Source organism: Sinocyclocheilus anshuiensis, unplaced genomic scaffold, assembly GCF_001515605.1.
Source record: "Sinocyclocheilus anshuiensis isolate Anshui unplaced genomic scaffold, SAMN03320099.WGS_v1.1 scaffold306, whole genome shotgun sequence".
NCBI classification, from domain to species: domain Eukaryota; kingdom Metazoa; phylum Chordata; class Actinopteri; order Cypriniformes; family Cyprinidae; genus Sinocyclocheilus; species Sinocyclocheilus anshuiensis.
In genome coordinates this window covers 557,567-583,216 of record NW_015544175.1, presented here as the reverse complement: position 1 = coordinate 583,216, position 25,650 = coordinate 557,567, and the positions used below count along the sequence as shown (strand labels likewise).

The window sequence follows — 25,650 nt, the reverse complement described above, 5'->3', positions numbered from 1 at the left end:
TTATAATTTTTTTTGTATTATAAATAATGCAAAAATAACACTGGTGACATCTAGCCTACTGTACTGTGCCTCTTTGCCATCTTAATGAGCTCTGTTCTCAAAAATGGCATCTTCACTATGTTGTCGTAACAGAAAGCTCATTTGTGTTCTGTTGTGCTGTCACCTCATTTGCAGCATTCTTTCCTCTTCTTTTCACACCCTGCTTCTGTATTTGTGTTTCAGTCGGCGAGTCAGGAGCTGGAAAAGCACCACGCAGTCTCGCTCAGCACATTCCAGGTCCTGGGGGGATAGAAGGCATGAAGGGGGCAGCGTCAGGCATCGTGGGTGATCTAGCTCGAGCTCGGATAGCGTTGGATGAGAGAGGGCAAAAACTGAGTGAGGTGGAAGAGCGGACGGCAGCCATGATGGCCAGCGCTGACTCATTCTCCAGACACGCTCATGAGGTACAGCGTTACCACCGTTGACGCCAATAACAGATGAATAACTTCTTAAAAATAGCTAAACATTTATGTATTACATAAATTCATTTTATGTGCATTACAGTCATTGTGGCAGTACAGCTGGCGTCTCTAACTTAGTTCTTCTTTTTACTGTCTTTGCTCCCTGTTGCAGAAGATGCTAAAGTGTAAGGATAAAAAATGGTACCAGTTCTGATCTCCGCAAAAAAGCAGAGCCCAAAGGGACTCAGGAGTTCTCCTACACAGCCTTGTTCATCTGTAATCCTTCTCCTTCTCCCACTCCTGTCTTTATCTCTCCTCTGCTGGACCAATGGGATCCCTCGCTCTTTCCTAGCACAATGTTAAATACAGTCTGCTTACAGAACTGCAGCACAGACTGAGAGCAGCCCCAATCTGAGGAATACCATACCATGATGGCGTCCACTCTTCGGTTTTTGTTTGTTTGTTTAATAGCGCCAATCCTCTCTCATGATGGCTGGGCTTTGCACGCCCTGAAATTCCATTTCTTCGCTCAGTCTTTGAATTGTTTTCGTGCTGTTGTTTTTTGCAATCATGTCCTGCCTCCCGCATCAGAGAGCAGTAAATAGTCAAAAAAGACTGACTAAACAAAAAATACAATAACTAAACAACAAACATCATAAAAATCTAAAAAAAGAGTATATATACATAATTCTATGTAAATCTCCATTAAAGTCTGTAAAAATGCCTTATTCACTATTGACTGTCATAAGGAAAACTGAAATACGAAGACACCAGGTGAAGCACGGGAAGAGCTCTGTTCACAGGAAATGATGTCGTAACGTGGAGGAGTCAAACCTTTCAGAAGAGAGAACATCGCCCTTCTCCTGAAATGTATTCAGTGTATTTCTGTCAATTTTCCTAAATTACCCATTTGGTTTAATTACCATTTTAATATTATTTATTTATTTAGCAACAAACTAGAAATAATCTGTAAAATCAACTGTAAATGTCTAATTAAATATAAAATGCTTTTTGGGTGATATTTTTACGGAATTATTGTGAATATCACTACAATAATGCTTTACATTAAAGTACCATCTAGAGGGTTTATAATAAGTTGACATGATCCAGAGAATGAATCGACAGATCTATGTGGTGAATGAATTATGAAATAACTATTTATAAACCAACTGTGAGTGATTTAATGATGGTATTTTCATGTGATACATTATACAGATGTTTTAAACTTTCTATGAAACTCCGTGCTGAAAATATCTGGTCTGGACTGAGTTGTGAAAGAAAGTAGGCAAATGCAAGGTTTAAAGTTATCCATGTTTTGTTGGGTAGACAGCCATATAGACCTCAACAGCTAGAGCATTTGTTGTGACTGAAAATTACATCACAGTCTCTTCGGCGTTGACTCTGGGATTTGATTTTGCCCAATAGACCAGCTTTCTCATTCCTGCATACTGCATAGATTAAACCACTTGAACATAGACGCTTTAGTTGAACATGTAGAGATTGTACTTAAGTAAATATTTTGGTCCACATTTCATTTGTTAAATAAAAAGCACTTACTGTACTGTTGGAAACAGCTCTTTTCATGCCTGGAAATTTGGACCGGTTTTCCAGCTCTAATCTTTGGTGACTTGAGAACGCTTTCACTGACTTGGAAACAATATTCATTGTAGTTCTGAATGTCAGTATAACATGTTTCTATCTGGTTTCACACTGGTGCTTCATGTGTAATGCAATGGCACAGAACATACTTCAATTACATCTTCATCTGTGAAAACACCTACAATGAGTGTTACAAAACCAGATAACTATAGAATTTAGTAACATTAAATACAAAAAAAAAAAACTTACAGAAAAGGTCTTTCTTGTCCCATTTCTCCCTTGAAACCACATTTTAGTGCCATTATATTTATTTGCAAGATGGTTTGCAAGAAATGCTGCTATATATGTTGCATTGATCACATGATCCATTGTCGTTCCAGGTACTGATTCTCACTTGCCTCTCTGCCCAAAGTTTTGTGCCATTCTATGAATGAAGAAGTAGTTCGACAATCTGGGAGCATAAATTGCAAGTGGTCCTGGCCATACTGACCCTAAGACAGTTGCCATATCTTTTCAAACGCCAAAGATTTTCTTTCATTGAGTTCTGTATTCCATTGACTGTTCGACTGCTGTTTGTGTCTGAAGTACCACCTCATATTCCACCAGTAACAGTGTTGAGGACTTTTCTGATGTTTTTGGCTGTGTGCTAGTCTGCCTTTCGTGTGTTTCGTATGCCGTACTTCAAACGAAGTAAAATGGGGGGAAAAAGAATTACAAAACAAAACCAAGCCAATCTCTCTCAGACTAAATGTTTCTCTGTGTTGGACTCTATATTCTCTGTAGATGTGTTTTCATGCCATGGTGTTAGTGTTTCCGAAGAACGGGTTTGTTTTTCAATATCTCGCTCGTATGTCATCTCTCCTGATTAACTAATTCAATTATATTTGTACGATGTGTATTTTTCTCTGCAGTACTGTATTTCCCTGGATAGATATCCTTGTCATATTTTTAATCGTCTATTATTAAAAAAATTATTTTTATATATGCTTTGAGGAGGACGTACTTTGAGCTCATTGCACTCTGTTACTTGTCTTCATGTCTTTGTTTTCTGTTGTGGTCTGTTTGTTCATGCCATCATTGACACAATGGGTGATTTTTGAATGAAACATGAGTAAGCGTTTCCTCTAAATTCTTGCATAAAAGTATGGTTCATTAAAAGAAATGCCATACATTTGATTATGTGTGTTCGAAAATACATTTTTGGCCCCAACGTGGTTGATACAATTCAAAACCAAAAATTATTTTTCAAGATGTTGGCTCATGTACTCACGAGATGATTCCAGGAAATATTTGATGTTCTAGGTTGCTATTTTGTCAGTCATTCGATAAAGTATCCAATCAGCCGTGTTGAACTGTAATGCTGTAAATGTCAATAATAAGTGTTCAAACTCCAGCAGAATTTGTTCACACCTTCAGTTCATTCATGTCTGTTTCAGAGAGGTTTCAGACTGACTCTTAATGTGAGCCCTTTGTCATCTTTAATGGCTAAGGAGGAAAAAAAAAAGGTTCTTGTTGCTTTCTTGGCTTTAATTTTATTTATTCATTTTGTAATGTTTCATGTTGACTTTAAGTGAATTGTTTTATTTGTCTCAGACAGAACATTCTTACCTGAAATATTACACTTTTAACATGCAGAAGAGCCTCGTTCGTTTTCTGTCCTGAATATAATGGTTATCAGTGGGTTGCAGTATTTTCTCATTGTAGCCAATTTCTTGTACAGTTTTATGCAAATTTCACATGGATGTTTATGACTATCTGCTGCCACAAACAATTTAGAATTTCTGTAGATAGATTACTGTGCAATGGAAAATAAAACGATTTAAAATTATTTCCTTTGTTGTCTTGCTCATGGTTCTAGTACTTAAATAAATTTGTTAAAGTGTCCCATTTTATTAAACATACACTCTAAAAAATGCTGGGTTAAATACAACCCAGTGCTGGGTAAAATAGGGACAAACCCAGCAATTGGATTGTTTTGACCCAGCGGTTTGGTTAAATGGTTAACCCAGCCTTCTGGGTAGTAACCCAACCGCTGGGTCAAAACAGCCCAATTGCTGGGTTTGTCCCTATTTTACCCAGCACTGGGTTGTATTTAACCCAGCATTTTTTAGAGTGTATCAGAATTATTTTTTTGTATGCTTTGTATGTTTTATAAAGACTTTTGTTTAAGAAGAGCATATCCTTTGCCTGTGATTAGTTGGATGTTGCAGCCTGACCATACCCACTACAGTGATATCAATTATATGATTGTCAGAAAGATAAAGACCTTTGTGGCAATTAATAATGATCGTTACATCCTACTGATCTTTAAAGGGGAAAGAAATAAGGAAACTCGTTTGTCTCACTTTTGCTGAACGCACCCTTATTGATCATGGAAATGTGATCAGTATTGATATCTCAAAGCAGTGAGAAGATATGGAAAGGATGTTGTTATACTATAAAAGACCACAAGGAGGGGTAGTAATACAAGGAAAAATGTTTATCAAACTGCACTGAGGCACGACTCTGGTTTTAGTAAGGAGTTAATGATGAAGGCATTAAAAATCAGATCTAATTTGAAACAACACAATGAAAAACGTTTTAATAAAAAGCATACCCTAGGACATAAACATTTCTCAGTTTGAAGAAACAATTTTAACAGTATGCATTTTGTATTAACATATAGGGAGGGGTCAACTGAGGTTGATTGGGACACTTTTTGTAATTTAATTGACTGAGAGTGTCCCAACCAACCTGAATTCGCCTCTCACTATAATATTATGAATATGAATGTTTTCTCCAATTGCCAACTGCGGAATTAAAACAGGTTATTTTAGTATCATTTATATAACCTACAATTATAATATTTACAGTTTTTATTTTTTATGTTAGTTTAATCATTTTGTTATGTGTTTTTGTCATTTTTAATATTTATATTTACATTTATTTCAGTTTTAGTAATTTTAGTTCTCCAAACTAAACTCATTTATTACAGTTTACCGTTTTTACGTATACGTTTTTCTTCTAATTTTATTTTGAATATGCTACATAGGCTACTAGTAACAATCATAATATGATGTGTACATGGCGTCTTTTTCTAGCCCAAAATATTTTTTTTTTCTAGCCCAATATATATGTATTGCCCAATTTTAAGGCAGGGGGCACCATACGACTGTGCCATAAAGTGAATACCGCGTACAGCAGCGCTTCTAAATGAAATCCTCTTCCAGCAGCAGAGAGGAGACCCGCGCTCCTGCGCAACACGCATAGCAGACAGGCAGACAGACAGACAGACAGCAGCCAGTGCCGTTACCTCAACACCACAGCTCGCGCGCACCTTTACCTTCTTCGGCTTTGGCAAAAATTCAAGTCACAAAGTTTTGGATTAAAACAATACGGAAATAAATTCTGCCTATCTGTTTTAAGAAGCGATATGCAAGGGTTTCATTTACCTCAAACTTTGACAAACTGACAGTTTTGACAGCGCGTGCCCAGATTCAAACCGTGTCTGCTCACCAACCGTCGCCTAGCTGAGAAAAACCAATCTTTTTGCGCCGCCAACGCGATTACGCTGCTCAGCAAATAGTGGCAATAAGTCTGAAACCACATGTGCTCGTCTCCAAACCGGAGAGACGCGGTTTCATTTGTCTTCAGAGAGGAAAAGAGTTGGCTTTAAGCCGTACTGACAGACACAAGGGAAGGACAGTCTCGTGAGAGCGCCGGAGAAGACCATTGGAAATCCACGCGGTTTGTAATATTCACGTTTATTCATGGCACTACTGCGCGAACAGTTGAAATAAACGGGGGAAATGTAGTCTTTGTGGATGGTTATCAGTATAGCCACTTTTGACGCTAACTGTTGCCGGTGAATGGCTCTTTAAACGCGGCGAAGGGGGGCGGTAGTTGTGGAGTGTACGGCAATGCCAAGTTGATGGGTCTCGACATTTTCAGTATTAATAAACGCTGAAGTGCCCATCACCGTCTGTTTAACATTTATGGGTTCGTCGATATTTTCAAAACATTCCCTGCTATCAAAACATGGAGAGGAATGCTGAACGAAGATGACGTTTTGACTGGGATATTCACGTAAACCGCAGGCGCACGCGCTGTCAGTCACCTGCTTATAAAGGTAAACGCACCTTTACGCTTAAACGCCGTTCAAAATGATGACTAACGGACCCAACATCGTCTACGAATGGCTGAAAACCCTTCAGCTGTATCAGTATGTCGAGGCTTTTGTGGATAACGGATACGACGACTTGGAAGTTTGCAAACAAATCGGAGACCCGGACTTGGATGCCATCGGGGTGTTCATTCCGCACCACCGCCAGCGGATTCACGAAGCAGTGCAAAGGTTAAACGATCACGAAAAGGAGACGGCCACCGGGCTTTATTTCACCCTGGAGCCGATGCCTCCGGTCTCACCTATATACACGAGTCGCATGGCAGAGCAATATGAGCCTAGGCTGCGGGGCTCCAGGTCATGGACTGAGCCGAGCAGTGATAGAACGGCGCGCAGCGTGGGGTACATGGGGGCGTCCAGGAATCTGACGCTGGGGAACCGCAAGGAGCTGGAAATCTACCCGAAACTGAAGCTGAAGATCATGATCAGGGATAAACTCGTTAGGGACGGGATAAACCTTGCCAGGCAACCATACTCTAATAAGGTGAGTAACTGTGTTTACTTTTTGTCCCGCGTCGGTATAAACCACGTGGCCTGCCCTTGAATCAGACATTTGGATTATAACAGCCTCCCTTCGAAACACAAGCTCAATATAGGGATAATACCTAGGAACCATGTGATTATAACAAGAGGGTAACAATATTTGGCCGTTTGGCTTGGATGCAGGGATATGGAGGTTTGATGACTGGAACAATGCCTTAATCTGGTTTCCAAATTATGATCCATAGCCTACTGATCGATTTTAGACGCACCCTACGTTTCTAATGGCTTTCTGGGATCAGTAGGTCAGCTAGAATTGATTGGCCTGTGCAGGAAATTCCCTCACTCCGCATATATCCACCATTCAACATTGGATAATTTAAACCTGACCCCTCCTTTTTTTTCCTTCATTTTTTTTGCTTGGGCACTGAGGCTGAAAGTTTAAGGTGGATGCAGAGTGAAAGGGAGAAACTCACAGAGGTTTGGGTGTGTGAATATTGCAACCCTGTATCATGTTTAGTATTCATTACACTTTTTTTTTAATAGAGATTTAATGAGGGGGATTTTTTTGAGGTAGTACTGGGATTTAGATGTACAACAACTTAATGCTCTCAGATGACCCCCGGCCTTTAAAGATAGGTGTTTGAGTGTGCACCACAGAGTTTCCTCTTTGGGAAAAAAAGCATCTTTCTCGTGTTTTATAGTTCCTAGCAACTGGGTAGTAAAATGACAAAATACATTTCCAGAAAACTGGACAGCATAAGAAGCTGTTCCACGCATGGTTGTTTTTTGCCTGATCCATTTATTGAAATGAATTGTTGGAGGTGTGCATTGTTTTTAGGATTGTACAGATGGTTTGCTGTATTCAACCATCTGTACTTAGAAGTTACTGTATGCTTTGGTTCAATATCTTGAATTGGATTGGATCATGAATGTTGATGACAGATCAGTTATTATGAGGTCACAGAATCCATGGACATCCTGATTAGTCAAGACAAGAGAGTAATAACTATGACATCATATCAATACTTGAAGTCAGAACAGGTGAAATCTTACTGCCTTAAAGGGGTTTATTCACCCAAAAATGAAAATTCTGTCATTTACTCATATACACATGTAATTCCGAATCTGTATGACTTTCTTTCTTCTGTGGAACTAAAAAGAAGATATTTTGAATAATCCTGAGGTCCAAACAGCATTGAACCCCATTGACTTTCATTGTATGGACAAAAATACTGAGACATTTTTCAACGTCTTTGTGTTTCTCAGAAGGAGTACTAAAATGAGGTTTTATTTTTGGGTGATTCTGATGCCCATTTTTTCATTTAATGAACTGATCATTGATCTCTTTATGAATTGATCTGCAAAAGTCCACAGATTTAAATTAGTCTGCATTGTTCTTACCGGTAAATAAGAAGGAAAAAATAATAATGGCTTCATCTGACTTTGTTTACAAATCAATTAGCCCACAGCAAATGTCTTTAGCCTCTGGTTCTTCACATGTCACACCATGAACAAAATATTCGTGATCAGATATCAGAATGGTTGAATAGTTTCCAATTAAGACAAATCAAAGTGCATCTGACTGCATCCTGCAGTACTACAAACAACGGCCCCACAAGTTACGCCTGCTACTACAACTTATGCTCCCTACAAAGAAACATCTCTTCAGACTGATGGTACCCTAAGCCCTCACAGTCTTCCTTTGATTACACACTTTCGTGACATAATGCCACTTTGACTATCGGGTAGAAGTGTACATTTGAGGGCAAATAGTGGCCACAAAGGGGGTGTTGGCGAGCACCCTTCTGAAACCTAAAATGATGAATGGGACACCCTATGGTGTCGTGGACTTAACAGACACATGCACACTCTGGCCATTGTAAGTCCACAAGTCTGCAAGTTCACATGACGTGTCCCATTTGAGAAAGGGCCGCTGATGTTGTCATTAGTGCTACCCTTCTTCTTTCCTTTCTTCTTTACTTCCTCCTGTGTTTACTTTCCTTGCTTTTTATGCTTCACTATTGCCATCTAGTGATAAGATATGCTGATCGTATCCCATATGTAGATCACTATTTTAATTTTATTGAAGGGTGTAGGGTAAGGTTTGGGTATAGGGTTGGGGGAAGACTTTGAGAATTACTATACAATAAGTCTGCATTTGATTGTATAATTATCTTATGTTTCACTATTAGCTGTCATTTCATTCTTCAAAAGATATATATATGCCGAAACGGCATATTTTCGTACCCTCCCCCGCAATACACCACCCACGATACGTAGCGCGGTATTCTTGGTATGAACCGAACCAATCTGAACCATTACACCCCTAATATATATAAAATGCCTTACAAACATTTAATAAAATAAATGTACTTGAAAATATTGTTTTATGACATCCATTTGGCCTTTTTTGTCTTCACAGGAGACGGAAACAGACAGACATACTGTGGGAAACAGACAGACCCTTCTTGATAGTTTACCTGTCTAAAGAAACAGACTAAATTGAAGTAATTTTTTATGTGAATGTGGGTAACCAAACAGTTGCTGGTCCCCAGACTTTGATAGTAGAAAAAAAAAATACTAGTTTGGAAGTCACTAGGGGCCAGCAACAGTTTGGTTACCCACATTCTTCAAAATAACTTTAATGTTCAACAGAAGAAAGAAACTCATTCAGGTTTAAAACAACTTGAGAGTGAGCAAATGATGACAGAATTTTCATTTTTGAAAGAGAAAAGAGAAAAATCATTCACTGCTTTTGACTGAAGAACTTTAATGCAGTTGATTTAATAAGAATCAATGTATAATTTATACAGTGAAGTGTCTATAGTGCTTTATTTTTATATTTGTTCATTCAGTTTCTTGAATGCTACTGCTAAATACACCTACTGTACCTGAAAAATAAAGCACTGTTTGTTTTATTTGTATATTATGTGTATTTGTAACATGTATCTTCGTTCTTATTGTTTAATCACAAAGATAAAATAATGACAAAGATTCTTATCTTCGCCTACTTTGGCCTAAATATCTGCCATTCTTTTTTACTTTATATTTTGTTACCTTGTTAAGGCTTTGTTTTTAAAATAGGGAAATGACTTTGGCTGTACTGCTCAGACAACTTGCAAAATAGTAAAACCAACATGACAAAGAGTTGTGATAAAATCGTGATTTTCCTGAAAAAAAAAAAATTGATATGATATTTTTTGCCATATCGCCCACTCCTAGTTCCTTGTATGTGTCTGTTTACTTTGAAATGATAAGCTCACAGCATATGGTCCCTCAGGCAGTTAGTGAACATATGCTTGGACAGAATGAACAGCACAGTTGTGTGGAGTGTTCAATTCATTGTTGATTTATGAGACAACAATATATTACAGTGTTAAATTAGGGAAGTAATTGTAATGTTTTCAGTTCCCATGTGATTTTGAGCATGTAGTGCTGATGTTTCATGTCAAAGCTTCATTGCTATGGTAGATCTGTATACTGCTCCTGTGAGGTTTCAGTAGGCTAAATAAACTTAAACTGTGATGATGTATTTGTGTTACTCTCAAGATTGGATTTCGCCATAGGGTGGAATGCACATGTCTGATTTAAATGGTTAGCTTGACGGCTTTTCAAGTTAATATCAACCTCATGAGTGTTAAGCCACTGTATATGGTCATTGTGAAGTGGATTGTGGAAAACTGTTGTAGATATTTTGTGTCTGAAATGCATGTTGCAGTGCAAATGATTTACTTGTCCTTTAGGAAAAATCTTCTGTGGTTTGCTGAATGAAGATGTCTACTGCACATACAAACACTGTAACTCTCTGCTAGCAGCTCTTAAGCTGGGCTCACACTACAGGAGTTTTAGGCCCGAGAATCGGAGAAAAAATCATGTTGAGGGCATCGGTCGGTTCCGATGTTTGGTGCGGATTATTTGGTAATGTGAGGCGTTTGCTGGGGCACTGCCTCAAAAGAGTGTGGCTGTAAAATGACCAAAATGAGTATGATGAGAAAAAAATACATTGTAAAATCTATGGTAAACTATTAAGAAGTGCAAACCTGCAAATGTTATCTTGGGGAGCTATTTCTACCTGATCTAACCCTTTAATTTCATTTTATCCCTGTAACTTAATGTAGGTTGATTAGGTTAATATATTTGGGTTGAATAAAATCAAATAAATTAGATGGTACCACATGAGAAATTGTACATAGGCATATTCAATGAAGAAAAACACTTAAATGGACTTAAAGGGTTAGTTCACCCAAAAATGAAAATTCTGTCATTAATTACTCACCCTCATGTCGTTTCAAACCCGTAAGACCTTCGTTCATCTTCGGAACAGAAATTAAGATATTTTTGATGGAATCTGAGAGCTGTCTGACCCTGCATAGACAGCAACGCAACTGAAATGTTCCCAAGTCCAGAAATGTAGCAAGGAGATAGATCTGTAAAATAATCCATGTGACATCAGTGGTTCATCCACAAATATACGAAGCTACGAGAATACTTTTTGTGCGCAAAAGAAAAAAAATAACGACTTTATTCAACAATTCGTCTCCTCCGCATCACCCTGGTGCCATTTTGGAAAATATCCACTGGACGTAAACAGCGTATGCTGTTCTATGTCAGCTGCGTCATACAGATACGCTGTTTCCATTCAGATCAAATCACAACAACGTAGGAAACAGATCAATGCAGAACTTTTGTTTTTAGGCCACACACATATTGCAAGTTTCGGAAATGACATCTGCATATTTATGTGGCATTCACTCGTGATTGACATAGTGATACTGATAACTATAGCAATGGATGGAACCGGGCCTGGTTGATACACTTTTATTGTATAACTATATACAAAAACAACTAAATATAAATGCACTAAATAAAATGATTTAATAAATGCATATTTACAATAAGCACTTAACTCAAATAAGTATTAAATAATAAAATAAAATAAATTAGACAAGGCTGACTATAATCAGCTTGCTTCCATTTAGTGGGATAAGCCTACTCTTCACCTTAATTAAAAAAGCCCTTCTGGTCTTCAATGATGCAAGAACAAAGTTTGAGCGTGCACACGCAATATCTGAGTGAGTGCAGAGCCAATTCATAAGAGAACACTTAAAAGCGCACATCCAGTTTTGTGTGAGAGCGAAGGAAAACCGCTTGCGAGTGGAGAGATTCGTGCTTGCGCAATTACATGGTTGCGCTATTGTGTTACATTACTGTAATGTAGTAAGCCGCCTATATTGACCATGCCAGGATCCGCCACTGCCAGATACAGTGAGAAATTTAAATTTAATCAAAACAAGCCAATCACAAGATATCTAGTATGGGGGGCACCTGTGGTGGCCAACCTGATTTCTGTGGGGGCCGGTGCCACCCCTGGACACATGTAGACCCGCCCCTGGACCTTGGCCACTACTGACCTAAGCTTGGCCACCCCACTCACAACTGCAGTTTTTGTCCCTCTTTTTCTTGACAAGAAATTCATTTATTAAGACACAGAACCGCCGTATGCACAACAAACGGGAGACTTTTCAGACGTGCACTTCAACTTCGCAAGTCAAACGAGTGCAGAATATGTACAGGTGCCAAATGAGCTTCAGTAGAACAACAGTGAACTGCGGTCTAATGAAATCCTGTTAGGCTGTTAGTAAAACTTAGGGTGCTTTCACACCTGGCCTGTTGTTTCGGAACCTGGCGCGTTTCCCCCCTTAGCTCGGTTCGTTTGTGCATATGTTAACACTGCAATCGTGCTCGGATCTGAGCCAAAACAATCGGTCCGAGATCGCCTGAACGAGGTGGTCTCGGCTCGAACGAAAACGAACTCTGGAGCGGTTCGGTTGTAGTGAGAAAGCAATCCGATCCAACGGACCAACGAACCAGGCTTTATCACAATTTATGATGGGTAATTACGTAAGTTCCATGAAAAGCATTAGCTTTTAGGGCTGTGTTTCACCAGCAAAGTCCCGATACGATACGTATCACGATACAGAGGCCACGACACGATACGTATCACGATACAGGGCTGCACTGAATTTCACCTCAGCAGAATTTAGAAAAACAGCTGTTTATTAAACACTGCTTACTATAGTGCCATTTCTAACTATTGGCAGAGCAGGCAGCTGACCTCTGCATTATGAAGGGCCTCCATAAGTGTACCACAGTACAATATAGGTAATGGCATATGTTTCATGTTTACATTGTGCACTCCCCACCAGGTACAATATTCTGATTGTTTGTATCTTTTTTTTAAGCCCATAAATGATAATGTACTTGTTCTAATACATTTATATTGTAACGTACTCATTCTAATATATTTAAAAAATCATTTACATTGCTGGTAGGTTATCATTGCACAAATGAACACACTCTCTCTATGATTAAAAAAAATGTAGAAGAGTTCTAAACTAACGCGCTGTCTTCACTGTATCTAACGCACACACTCTCAAGGCTGATTTAAGGCTGATTTATACTCGACGTGTCCGCAAGTTCGCTTAGGTGCGCGTGGCAAATATGACATCATCGTGGTGTTGGCAGAAGTTCGCTTTGAGTGCGCGCGACATCGTTTCGTGTGGCGGTGTGCACGACATTTTTTGTAACATTCTGCGCAGCTCCACTTCCGAAGATGCACGAGTTCAAAGCGTCTCTAGCCGAACATGCACGTCTGTGCCAGCATTTGTGTGAAACAGAAGCAGTTTGATGTCAAGTTCAGTCACACTCACAGATCACGTTGCGGCCGCACTCAGACATTCAGGAACAAACTTTTTAGCGCTGCCTCGCAGTTTTGTCAACTAAATAGCTTAATCGCTCTAGAGTTACATTATCTTTCTCAACAAGGAGCTGGTAACATCATTGTTTCTAAAGGAATTAAAGCCACAGCTTTACTGTTAATAGAGAAACGCACACACACTCTCTCTCTCTCTCTCTCTCTCTCTCTCTCTCTCTCTCTCTCTCTGTGTGTGTGACGTAAATGAACAGTTGATGAATTACACGCGTATCGTCAAATCTCTGTGACGATACATCGTCGTGTCGATATTTTGAACACAGCACTATTAGCTTTGTTGTTTTGGTAATACCTCAAAATGAGCACGTGAGCACGTCTTTGCCATTCAAAAATCAAAGCGCACTTTTTTTATTTTATAATGCCGTCTTATTGCTCTTCTTTGTAGGTGCATTTTAAAAATGTTTTCCCAATCAATCCTGGACTCCTGCTCAAAATTGATAAATTATTATAACGACAGCTACAAAAAAAAACCCCAACAATAAGCCCGCGAAGCTGTTATCGTTCCATCCTGACAGATGACATGCGTGACAGCTAAGTGAAATCCCGGAAAATAAACCCTGGAACTTTGACCAATGAGAGAACGGTTTACTCGCGCGTGACTTGTATTAACAAATTTGGTCCCTTTTGAAACTTTGCTGTGTGAAAGCGAACCGCACCAAGAATAAAAAGCAATATTGTAATAATTTTAATCCCCGTTTCGGAACAAAGCAAAGCAATCGATCTACAGGTGTGAAAGCACCCTTAGAAAAACAAACTTTCCTGTCCTGTCAGCCATTTTGCTGTGCTCACGGTGCACACTCTTCAACTCTACGCGAATATGCAGCGCACGCTCTCACTTCATAAATAAAGCACAGAAGAAAACTATGAGCATACAAAGTCGTAGTTCTGCCGTCATTACGTCATGAAATTACCAAAATTTAAAAGCATAAAATAACTCATTTTACATTCTTGTATTTATGTGCTGTTGACTTCTGCCCTTTTTCACATTCTTGCACATGGGGATTTAAAAGAGAATAGTTTTTTTGTACAGAGTTCAATTTAGGTATGATAGAACTGTTGCAATTAATTTATTTTGACAACTAAAAGAATGTGTTAAACAATCACTGTTTACTTTTTCAGAGATCATTGATTATAATTCAGTGAAGGTTGACTAAACTTTGAACTTTGTAGTTATCTGCATGTTTCATCCATGAGTATTCATTGATGGAGAACAAGCTTTTGGTGGTGTTGAGAACCAGAACCAAGCTGACTGAGCAATAAAGCTGTAATGAGCCCCTTTATTAACCTCCTGGGGTCGAGGGTGGCGCCGGCGGCACCCCTTGCAGATTTGAATGATAACAGCGAAAAGAACTTAAAATGCTCCTTCATACGTGATCGTACATATAAGAGTAATACAGCATTTAAAATCTGTAAAGGGTCTACTTTTATTTGTGTACACTCACAATATCAACAAAACATTGTGCTTTTGCAAAATAAAGAAAATAAAAAGGGTGTGCTTTTAGCTATCTCATTCTCCGCGCATATCTCTTTGAAATGCGTCACTAAAATTAACTGAAACTCAGCGAATATTTGACACACACACATGAGAGATATATCTATAGAAAGCTTGACATGTCTACTTTTAAACGAAGTAAGTCATGCCAAAAACAAATATTATGTGACAAAGTAATCAGTATGAAACCAATGCAGTGTCAAGTCTTGGCCGTCTGCCTTCATTATACACTAGTAAGTCTTTTTTTATTAGCCTACTTGCATTAGTTGTTAATGTTATTGTGTTACTGTGACATAACTTGTACATATTTTACTAGTTAGACTTTTTCCAAACCATGATTCCTGACTAAATGTAAAATCAAGTGAAACTCCGATTGATCAGCTACCGATCACTATCAGCCAATAATCACGTTGAGATGATTGATTGGTGGTCTCTAAAAGGCCGATCTCAAAAAGACGATCTCAAGCTGATGACGCTGCCATAAGAGGTTTGGCATGACATGCAGCGGCTCCGTCTCTGTCCGGTACGGGTGAAATAATTATAATGCTGAAGGTGAGGTAATAAATTGTGAAGTAATTTGAAAACCTTGTGTGAGACGTAATCTCACAAACAGCGTGAGTGAATCACTGCGCGCTCTCTCTCGCTTTCTCTCTCAAAATACGCAAATGGATTCAAATCACCACACATCGCATCTGTCCATAAGCAAGCTGCACGCTGCACAGTTGACACAGGAATTGTCACTTGCACAGTCGAGGCAGTGTCACATCATCACTAAAGTTTACAAATTGCATTTCTTTTTAATTCTTGCCAGTGTTTAACCATTCAGCGCTCGCGCGCTCTCCTGGAGACCGTACGCTCATGCACACTCGCAGCGCACACACATAACGCCAGGTTCACATTACTCTGTTTGCAGTGCATACTTGGTGCGTATTTTTTCCGCGCTCATGTTTACTGATTAAATAGTTCACTGCACACGGTTGCGGTCCGGCAGTGCGTTCCAGTAGCAGTGTGTCTGCAGCAGTGCAGCGATCGTTTCCACACTGAGTCTATTGCTGCGCTGCAAGCGCTGAATTAAAGTAACAGTGCATTGTTTGCAGTAAATATGAACAGGGATTGACACAAAAATGTAGTAATTATTACACCATAAATGCCTATTATTAAAGTCTACTGTGTTTCACAGTCAACACATATGGCTTTTTCTGAATAAATGTCTAAAAATCCTGATTGGAGTATCACTATAAATAGTTATAAATGATCAAAAGAAGGCTTTAAAAAGATCGGTATCGACCGATACTGCTTTCTGTGATCGGCGATCAGTGATCGGCCTCAAAAATCCCGATCGGGGCACCCCTACCAGAGAGTGTTTTTGCTTTCAAGCTATATTGTGGTGGCTTCAATATTGTGGACAGAAATAGAAGAGGTTCAGAGATGCATAGGGAAATATGATTGTTCGGCTTGCATATGGAAGCTTTAAATTATTTGATTACATTTTGTATTCATTGTATTGAGTTTGATTCTGTAAGTTTCAGCATTTCCATGTTATGTAAATGGAACTCATAACTCTGAAATCAGATTTTGTTAAACAGGCTTCAGATTCCCCTCTATTCGCCCAGAGACCTCCCACAATGCTTTACTTCCATTAGACAGCTCTGTCAGTTTTTATTTGAGTTGAACTTCAGTCAGTGTGCTCAGCCATGGACAGGACGTAATTGTTGGATTACCAATATGGATTTTACATTAACAGAAATACTGGCAAATTGATACTAAGAGCTTCGCAGTCAATCGTGTTTGCTCTGTCTGTAATTTGGTGAGACATAAGAATAGTGCTTGATAAATAGTGCACAAAATATGAAAAATAATATACAGTAAATGTGCTGTGGAGTAACAGCTAAACTTATAAATGTACATCAGCGCATACACTAGCTAAATTTTTACATCAATTTAGTTGAAATTGGTGCCATTTCTTCAGATGGAAGGCACTAAAAGCAAGCAAGCAGGTTTTAACATAAATGAGCTGAAATCCTCAAAATAGTCACATAGTTAACATAGTATGAGCTGTTCTATGAAAGATTATAACTTATTTTTGACTATACTGATGTGGCTACTAATTGTTTTACAGGTTCCTTGAGTTCTTTATTTGCATTATTTTGCTTAACAGCTCAATTGTTTGTTGTTTTTTTTGTCAAATTGACCTCTAATACTAGTTGTTGTTGAAAGAGTGCTGTTTATGATGACACTGCAAATCTGCATGTGGCGGAATGACGTCTGTCAATACTAGGGGTGTAACGATATTCAAACTGATTCGAAAAACCACAGTACACTCTTGGCCTACCCCGCCCCCTGCTGAGACACCTCAAACACGTACGGGCCATGATGGTTTTGAATTGCTTGAATCACTTTGAAAAGGAAGGTACCATTAAGGGCAACATGTGCAGAATAAATCTGTCATATAAGCTACATAAAATTATAATGAGAACACGACTGTGTTTCAGCATGTTGATATGGAAAGAATGCATCCAGAGTTATATCTTCATGACTGGCACAGTCGCTTGTGCAGCCTCTCAGCCATTTGTGGAACTCTTAAGTTGCAATTTTTTGTTTATGTATTTTGTGCATATATTATTTATCTCATATAAGATGCAATTTGTTGAGTTACGCTCCAGTAAAGCACTTCATTGTAGGCATATTACGTTGATTATCTCTTCAGCGTGCAGCGCGAGCAGCACAAACAACAATGCAGAATTATGAATGCAGAATAACTATGACTGGGACTGTCATATACATAACATTAAAATTAGAACACTATTATAACAAAACGCTGTGAATTTTTAGTTGATTTTTTTTTTAGAGTTTTGTTGCTGTGTTTTGCTGCGGGATTGTGGCCATTGCGCGTAATTCTACATATTTCTGCAGGTTTTGCGATTATAAAGCGGGAAATTCCCTCAAACATTTATACACTATAACATGCAGGTTGAATCCAAACAGATTATGAGAGCAGATCAGTCATTTTAAAACTTTGTGTGAGATGGAATTTCACAGTGTGAGTGATTGGGATTGCCACTCTCTCAATGCACAAATGGCCTCACATCCATAATATCCATGTTGAGTTTACTCTGCAAGCAAGCTGCACGCTGCAATACAAGACTAGCTCGCATTTCAGACAGTTGACGGAATTGTCACTTGCACATCATTTTAAGTCATGCCAATTCAAACATTTAAGCTATTTTAACCCATAAAAAAATAGCTTGCACACTCTCTGAGAGACGGTCTTCAATGCGCTCTCAGCCAAAGCGCACACAGCCGCCTCTCAAACAGCTCGCGACTCTCAAGTGTCAGATTGAGTTATTACATATTTGATTAAAATCATTTCCTTATTGTTCGGCTATTCCATTTTATTTATTTATGGCACATGCATTTTTATACGTAGCTTAAGTAATGTTGTCCAATGACTTGTTTGCATTATTTAGGCATTATTTATTTATTTATTTTTGTTACACTTTACAAAGAAACATTTCTTTAAAGTCTCTTTAAAGTCTCATTTGTTAATGCATTAATTAACATGAACTAACAGAGAGCAATTATTGTTATTGTTGTTATTGTTATTATTATTATTATTATTATTAATAAGTTAAAAGTGAATCTAGTGTTCTTTTGCATTGCTGGTGCCATGCCTTGGACCCTACCCCCACAGCAAACAGAACCAAACTGAACTGAACCGAACCATGGCTCCAAAATGGTGATATGAACCAAACCGTGGCATTGGTATATTGTTACACCCCTATTCAATACACTAAAATAACCCACCATACTGAATATTCCATAGGGCATAGGCATACAGTAGCTGCATGTACTGTTTATGACAGAACTACACCATATGGCACAAACACATTCATTTCATGTGTTAACAACGAATCTCCAGGCATCATATAACATGTCAAAAGAATGGCCCAACTGGGAGATTTTAGTGTTGGTGCACATTCTGTTAAGTTATTAATTAATGCAGCACACATAGGCATAAAAAAGAAGAAAAAGGGTAGGATGCATGTAAATAAATACAATGAAGTGTTTGAGAATAAGTACAAAAGGGCATCATTTTTTCTGCTCTTGCTGTTTGTTAAAGCCATTAGGTTCAATTCATTGCTGTACTGTTAATGTGACATTTACAGGTGAGAGTGCAGTGAGATGAAAGGTAGAGAGGCCTTTTTTCTCTCTCCGTTATTGCTGAAGATTCTTCCCACCTGTTTTGGAGTTCTTTGAGACTTCCCTATATGTTTCCATGGTTACATTTACATAAACACATTCCACCAAGAGAGGGAAATGGGGGGTTGATGGCATCTAATTACCTGTGATTTATGATGCTCTTTGACAGGGTCTGCACAAGACACATTTATTCAGCTTTAATCCCTATTATACCATTAATGTCCACATTAAGGTTTGTGTGTTGGTGTGTGCATGCTTGTCTGCTCACGGAGTTTTGCTTTTCTTTTACGGCAAATTGAATTCTGAATCCATATGTGCTTTTCTTTGATTTTTGACAAGTGCGATGATGACTGCTGATTTTCAGACCGATTCTGTTCAGCGTACAGAAATCGAGGGAGGACAGATGAAATAGAATGGGGATGGTGGTTGCCATGGCAACATTTAGTGGTAGTTTTTGTTCTGGGATTGTAAAGGGGTGGTTGTTTGTGGATTTTAACAATCCAGCAATTTCTACTTCTATCATTAGATTAGGGATATTATCATTTCCTAGAATTTTTGCAGTAAAATGACTTTAGTTATTTATTTAATAGTAATAGGTTTTCGGTGTTTTATGAAGGTTTGAGCAGGGCCTGTGGTGCTGTTTGCTTGTGTGCATCTCTGCATGTCATGTAGTTTGGGTGCTCAGTAATTCTTACAGACTGCCAAAGGACACTGGACACTGAACATAGTACTGGACACACACTCATACACATACATACAGAGTCCCATAGGCATATTTTTCTGCCACACTATGTGAGTACACAAAAAATGGCACACAATTCAGCTTATTCTGTTTTTCCACTGACATGTAAATTGACCAACCACAGTTGGTTTTGTTTTTGCATCCTGTTTATGGGTGTGTTTATATGCAATAGAAGATAGTAGTGAAAAAAAAATCTAATAATAGTTTGGCAACCTCAAGAAATCAGTGAAAAATTTGTTTAGATTTTATTAGAATTTCTGTGCATCAAATATTGATTGTTTCACAGGCATATCTCAGAATAGACAGTTCTGCTCATAGAGAACCTAGAGACAGCCTAATAAATGTCTCAAACAAATCCAGTTTAGTTCTTGTTATAAAGCTCTCATTGTTTCAGCTTGGTACCTTTTTAACACAGTTTCGATTCCAGGCAGGACAATGATAATATTCATCTGCGATCTGCTCAGCTCAGTGATGAGTTGATGGAACATGTTTTGTTGAAATCCACATGTAAAGGCCAATACACTGAGGCACCAAAAAAATATGTCATGTAAATATCAGGCAGTGAATCATCAGTCCGTTGGTCTGATGATCTCAGTTTGTACAGCAGTGAGTCCTTCTCGCTGAAGAGAAAAAAAAATGCTTTCAGGCTTCTGAACAGCTTTATAGCCCTAACCTTTACTGTCAAACTCCCCAAACTTGCAGTAACAGTTGGTCGTTTGCACTAAAGCATTTGTTTTGTGTCTCTGCTACTGGCCATTTTTCTACAGATGGAGCCAATGGAATAGTAGAAATAAATGATTTTGCCAGTAATTAAATCAGAATAATTTATTTAGAGCATCATTTACCTTCTACTTGATTATTTAATATCTCATTACGCTCTGCTTCTGTGCTTCCATTCTTCTCAGGCGCCTGGCCGTCAGCCCTGCATCCACGAGATGTGACCTTGTTCTTCGTAGCAGAGAAAATTTACATTTCAATATGCATGAAGGAGCAAATAAACAAAATCTGTAATTGTAATTAGGGAATGGCAATCAGAGCTATCTAATGACAGGGGTTGGGAAAGGAAAGGTGTGTAACGTAAATCAACAAATGACAATCATTTTAGAGCAAATGCTTGGCAATTGCAAAAGGGGGACATTTAAGGGTTGATTTGAATATCCAAATACCTGCACGTATCCAAACATAGATTATTTACATGTCTAGGTACCAAATCCATCCTATCTTTGTAAAAAAGAAAAAGGAAGACAAACGATTGTATTCAAAGCACTTCGTTAAATGTATAATTCACCTAAAAGTGAAAATTCCGTCATTGTTTACTGACCCTTAAACACAAAAGTAAAAATACTGGTTATTTTATTATTATTATTATTATTATTATTATTATTATTATTATTATTATTATTATTATTATTTATCCTGCAGTTGCAAAGAATTTAATGCTTTCAGGCTTAAAAAATTAAGATGACATAATTTTCATTTTTGGATCAACAGCTTCTTTAAGAAAAATAATCTGCATTTAGAAAGGCCATGAAATGCGGTACAAGTAGCATAATAATTTCGTAAATCAGATGGATGAATCAGACGAAACAATCAGATGAAAATGTTGCACTTCAGCTGAAACCTGCTGAATCATTTATGTAACATCAGAAATGCAGCAGAAAAATATGATATCTGAGTAAAATATTCTTTGACATTTATGGTGTCACTGGCCTTATTTACAATGACTGATTGTCCAAGAACAATGTACATGTTCTTTAAAGAGCCAGAGGTTATGACTGAATTGAAACAAAGCCATTTGCGGTTTCGGGCAAATATTGCCTTTGTGTTAGATGCATTAGACATGATGGAAAAAGAATGAAAGGTCAGAGGTTGTAACATTAACAACACATTCAATCAGATACGGATTGTATAGTGCTATTGCTTTGTGTCACATGTGTGATTTGAATCTTTGTTAGCAGTAGAGCTGAAACAAACGATTATTTTGTTAATCGATTAATCTAACGATTCTTAGAACGATTAATCGAATAATCATCGATTATTTCGCTGGTTAATCAGTAGACATTTATTGATTATTCAGGTTCCGTTTTTTCAGTTTAAATTTTTCTGGACTCCTTTTTAATGGTTAAATAAAATTTTATTAATCAAAAAGCATGTCTAATTAATTATAATCTAATTAATTAATTATCATGAAACTTAATTTAACATCAATTTATTAAAAGTTTAACACAGATTACATGTTTAGGGTCCTATGAAATGTTTTATTTTTCCAACCTAATGTTTTGTTGTTACCAAATTCTGTTTTAGCATGTCTAATTATTTGAAAGCATAAAAACAAGATTCATTTATTCTTACAGTAGCTTAATGATTTTTTCCCCCTCAGAAATTCTGTGTTGTGTATTTACATTTTTAAGGCATAAAAATTAATTTAATTTATTTTTTAAATAATGAAAATTAAACACATTTTATTTTTTGGAAAATAAAGGGGATTTAATATTACAATTAAAACACTGAAGAAATATTGTATGATTATTCCTTACAAATAAGGTTTTAATAATTTTAGTAGTAGTAGTAGCCTATTACGTACATTCTACTGAACAACAGTAATATATTTCTGCCGCATTGTCTTCAAGCTAAACCGAACTTGTATTTTGACGGGTTGCCGTGAATACCTTTACATTTCTGTGTGTATGTGATATGAGGATAGTTTTACTCAAATGAAACGGTCAAATGCTCATGAAGTGACTCTCAGAGCAGTTCTGGAGATGTTCATGTATTTATGTCCTCGTTAGTGAGATGGCAGATGCTGAAATCACCGGAAGCATCACGCACACTTCAGTGCGAGTAGTAAACAAAACCACGTGTCTGCACCATTCATTAACACACAGAATTCATATTTAAATAGTCGTTTTGCGGCTTAATATTTACAAATACTAGTGGGAGTGGGACTGTGCTCAGTTGTGTGTGCGCGCATGCTTGTGCGTGTGTGCGCGCATCGGGGCGGAACTCCGCTGTGCGCGATACAGAGAGCGCGACCATGTAACGTAGAGACAGAAATGACATGCCGTCGTGTAAATAAGATAACAAGGCTATTTAGTTTGTTTAATAAAAGAACAAGGTATAGACCTGTTCTATAGAAAAGGTCACTTTAAATGACTTCTGTTGTGATCTGGCACTATAGAGAAAATAAAAGTAAATAAAATTAACTTGATCTTCAAGGGGGTGGGGCGCCCCCCAATATAATGGCAGGGGAAACACTGATAAAGTACTATATAAATAAACGTGATGTGACTGGACTTTACTGGAGTACTGCAGAGCTCGTGCAATATCCACATTGCTGTAATCAGATGCGTTTTAAACTGCTGCTTTCTCACCGCTGTCAGTTTTTGATGTGTTTATTTTGTTATTGAGAGGAAAGCGCGCAGAATATATTTACATATTCATCCAAAAGCCACTCGGCAGCCTCGGGTTCGGCCTTGGGCTTCTCTTGAATTGCATCAGGAGAGCTGAATTACAGTCTTGCGCTACAGCGCCACACTGGTCAAACCGCGTTATCGCAGGCTCTTACATTAGGTCATATGAGATCAAACGACTACTCGACAACAAAAATATTTGTGGACAATTTTTTTATTGTCGACGTTGACGATAATGTTGACTAATCGTTTCAGCCCTAGTTGGCAGTGTTTCATTGTTTAATGATGTGGTGGAGGAAAAGCCAGTCACAGAAGTTTGATGGTTTTGTTGAGAGACTTTAGTACATACGAGCTCATAAAGGACTATTCTGGCTTTTGAGCTGCTTCTTTGTGTCACTAGTCAAGGTCACCATAATAGAGGCATAGCATCACAAAATGTTTTCATAACATGATGTGGGTAATAATGATCAGGTTCTTTCACCAAATGACTGCTGCTTATAATAAACATGGGTAGACTTTCGTGTGGTTACATTGTGAGGAATGATTGAAGAGGATTATTGTATTTGAATTGAATCAATTTAGTGGAGAAACAGTTCCTTGATTACATTTAAGACTGGATTGATCGGCGGTATAATTTCATTAGAAATCATTTTGGTTGTTTGCAAGCTGTATATTGTTCATCTGATGCTCTTTACTCTGAGCTAGTAACAGCATTGTTTCATATATATTTATTGTTTCCGCAACGACGTCGTTGTTAAAGTTCATAATGTGTACTTATAATGTGGGTAAAAAATGCTGATAAATCATTAAATATATCCAGGTTTATGAAAATGTGAATAATGTGCAGACTTGGGAGCTGTTGATCATTGATTTTGTGGTTATTTTCTCATTTATATAAATCTTTTTACTTGAAATGTTATATTCACTATGAAAATTGTATGGCCCTGTTTATACACTTACAGACATTTTTAACATTTTTTTAAAATTAAATTAATATTTTTAAAACACAAGGGTGTATTATTTGATCAAAAGTGTTTCAAAATGTTTCAAAACCATAAAAAAAACTTACTGACCCCAACTTTTAAATAGAGTACCTGTTTTTCCTCACTCTCTCTCCTATTTGTTTTTTAAAGGCACAGATAAGGACTGTTTAGTTCCTGGTCTCCAGAGTGTACTACTCCTACTTAGAGGTCGACCGATATATCGCCAAGGCTGATATATCGGCCGATATTTGGCATTTTTCAAATATCGGCATCGGCAGATACGTTTTTCTGTTTGGCCGATGCGTTCGAGGCAGGACTTTTATTTTGACGGCGCTGAGAGCAGCAGCGCCTGAGCACACAGTGCTCACATTCTCCCTCATGTTCGCCGTCATTGTTAACAGTTCTGTCTAAATACGGATAGAAGTCTGTCTAATAATCAGATAGAACGGTTAAACAAAGGAATTAAAATGTATACAGAAAGTATTATAACGATTGCTTTTATATTATTAGCAATAGAAAGGCAAACATTATAATACTTTCTCGTTTGCCGTCAGCATTCAGCAAATACGCATTTACATAATTTAAACAAATCTTTGAATGGCTAATGAAAATTTAATTTCACAAACCTTGCAAACTTAGTCGAATCCAGTTGTGAGAACTTGTGAAGTGTGCATGTGACCTGCATGATCGCGTGTTCTCTGCGTGACTTTCGGTCTGTGCGAATTGAATGCTTTAAACATTAAATTCATGATTTCAAATTATGCTGCGCTTTATGCATTTGCCCACTGTCATATTTATGTAATTTTCACTGTGTGGTGTATGTAAAATGAGGGTTACCTTGGCTTTATTTGAAAAAATAAACACAAACTTCCCAGAATACTGAGTGCTCTGTTGTTTACAGTTTACTTATTTTTTTATTATATTTTTATTAAATATTTATTTATTTTTGAAAAATACTTTGTCATCTAAAGTATAAGTATGTATGTTTAACATTTATTTTTTAATCAATTTTCAAATTATTTCAAATTTCTTAAATATGAATTAAAATAAAAAAAAATTATATCGGCTTTATATCGGCCACCCTGATTTCCAAGATATCGGCATCGGCTGTCAAAAAACCAATATCGGTCAACCACTACTCCTACTGATGTGGAACAGTGATGTCTCCTTTTCAAAGTGTCACGCAGTCTCAGACATGGTGCTGTGGTGCTTTAAGTTAAGTCTTTAAAGGGGTCATATGATGCGATTTCAATTTTTCCTTTCTCTTTGGAGTGTTATAAGCTCTTGGTGCACAAAGAAGATCTGTAAAGTTGCAAAGACTGAAGTCTCAAATCCAAAGAGATATTCTTTATAAAAGTCAAGAGTCA

General features: G+C 37.6%; 2 protein-coding genes across 2 annotated transcripts in view; both read left to right on the top strand.

Moving 5' to 3' along the window:
- Positions 1 to 3,851, top strand: part of LOC107696120 (syntaxin-binding protein 5-like) — a 107,738-nt gene extending 103,887 nt beyond the window's left edge. The window contains exons 25-26 of the mRNA XM_016496300.1: positions 223 to 443; positions 613 to 3,851. Coding sequence (XP_016351786.1) covers positions 223 to 443; positions 613 to 654 — 263 coding nt within the window. The 3' untranslated portion in view covers positions 655 to 3,851. The remainder of the gene's footprint in view (positions 1 to 222; positions 444 to 612) is intronic.
- Positions 3,852 to 5,382: 1,531 nt separating this feature from the next.
- Positions 5,383 to 25,650, top strand: part of LOC107696117 (sterile alpha motif domain-containing protein 5-like) — a 36,781-nt gene continuing 16,513 nt past the window's right edge. Inside the window, exon 1 of the mRNA XM_016496297.1 lies at positions 5,383 to 6,685. Within this exon, the coding sequence (XP_016351783.1) occupies positions 6,182 to 6,685 (504 nt within the window). The 5' untranslated portion in view covers positions 5,383 to 6,181. The remainder of the gene's footprint in view (positions 6,686 to 25,650) is intronic.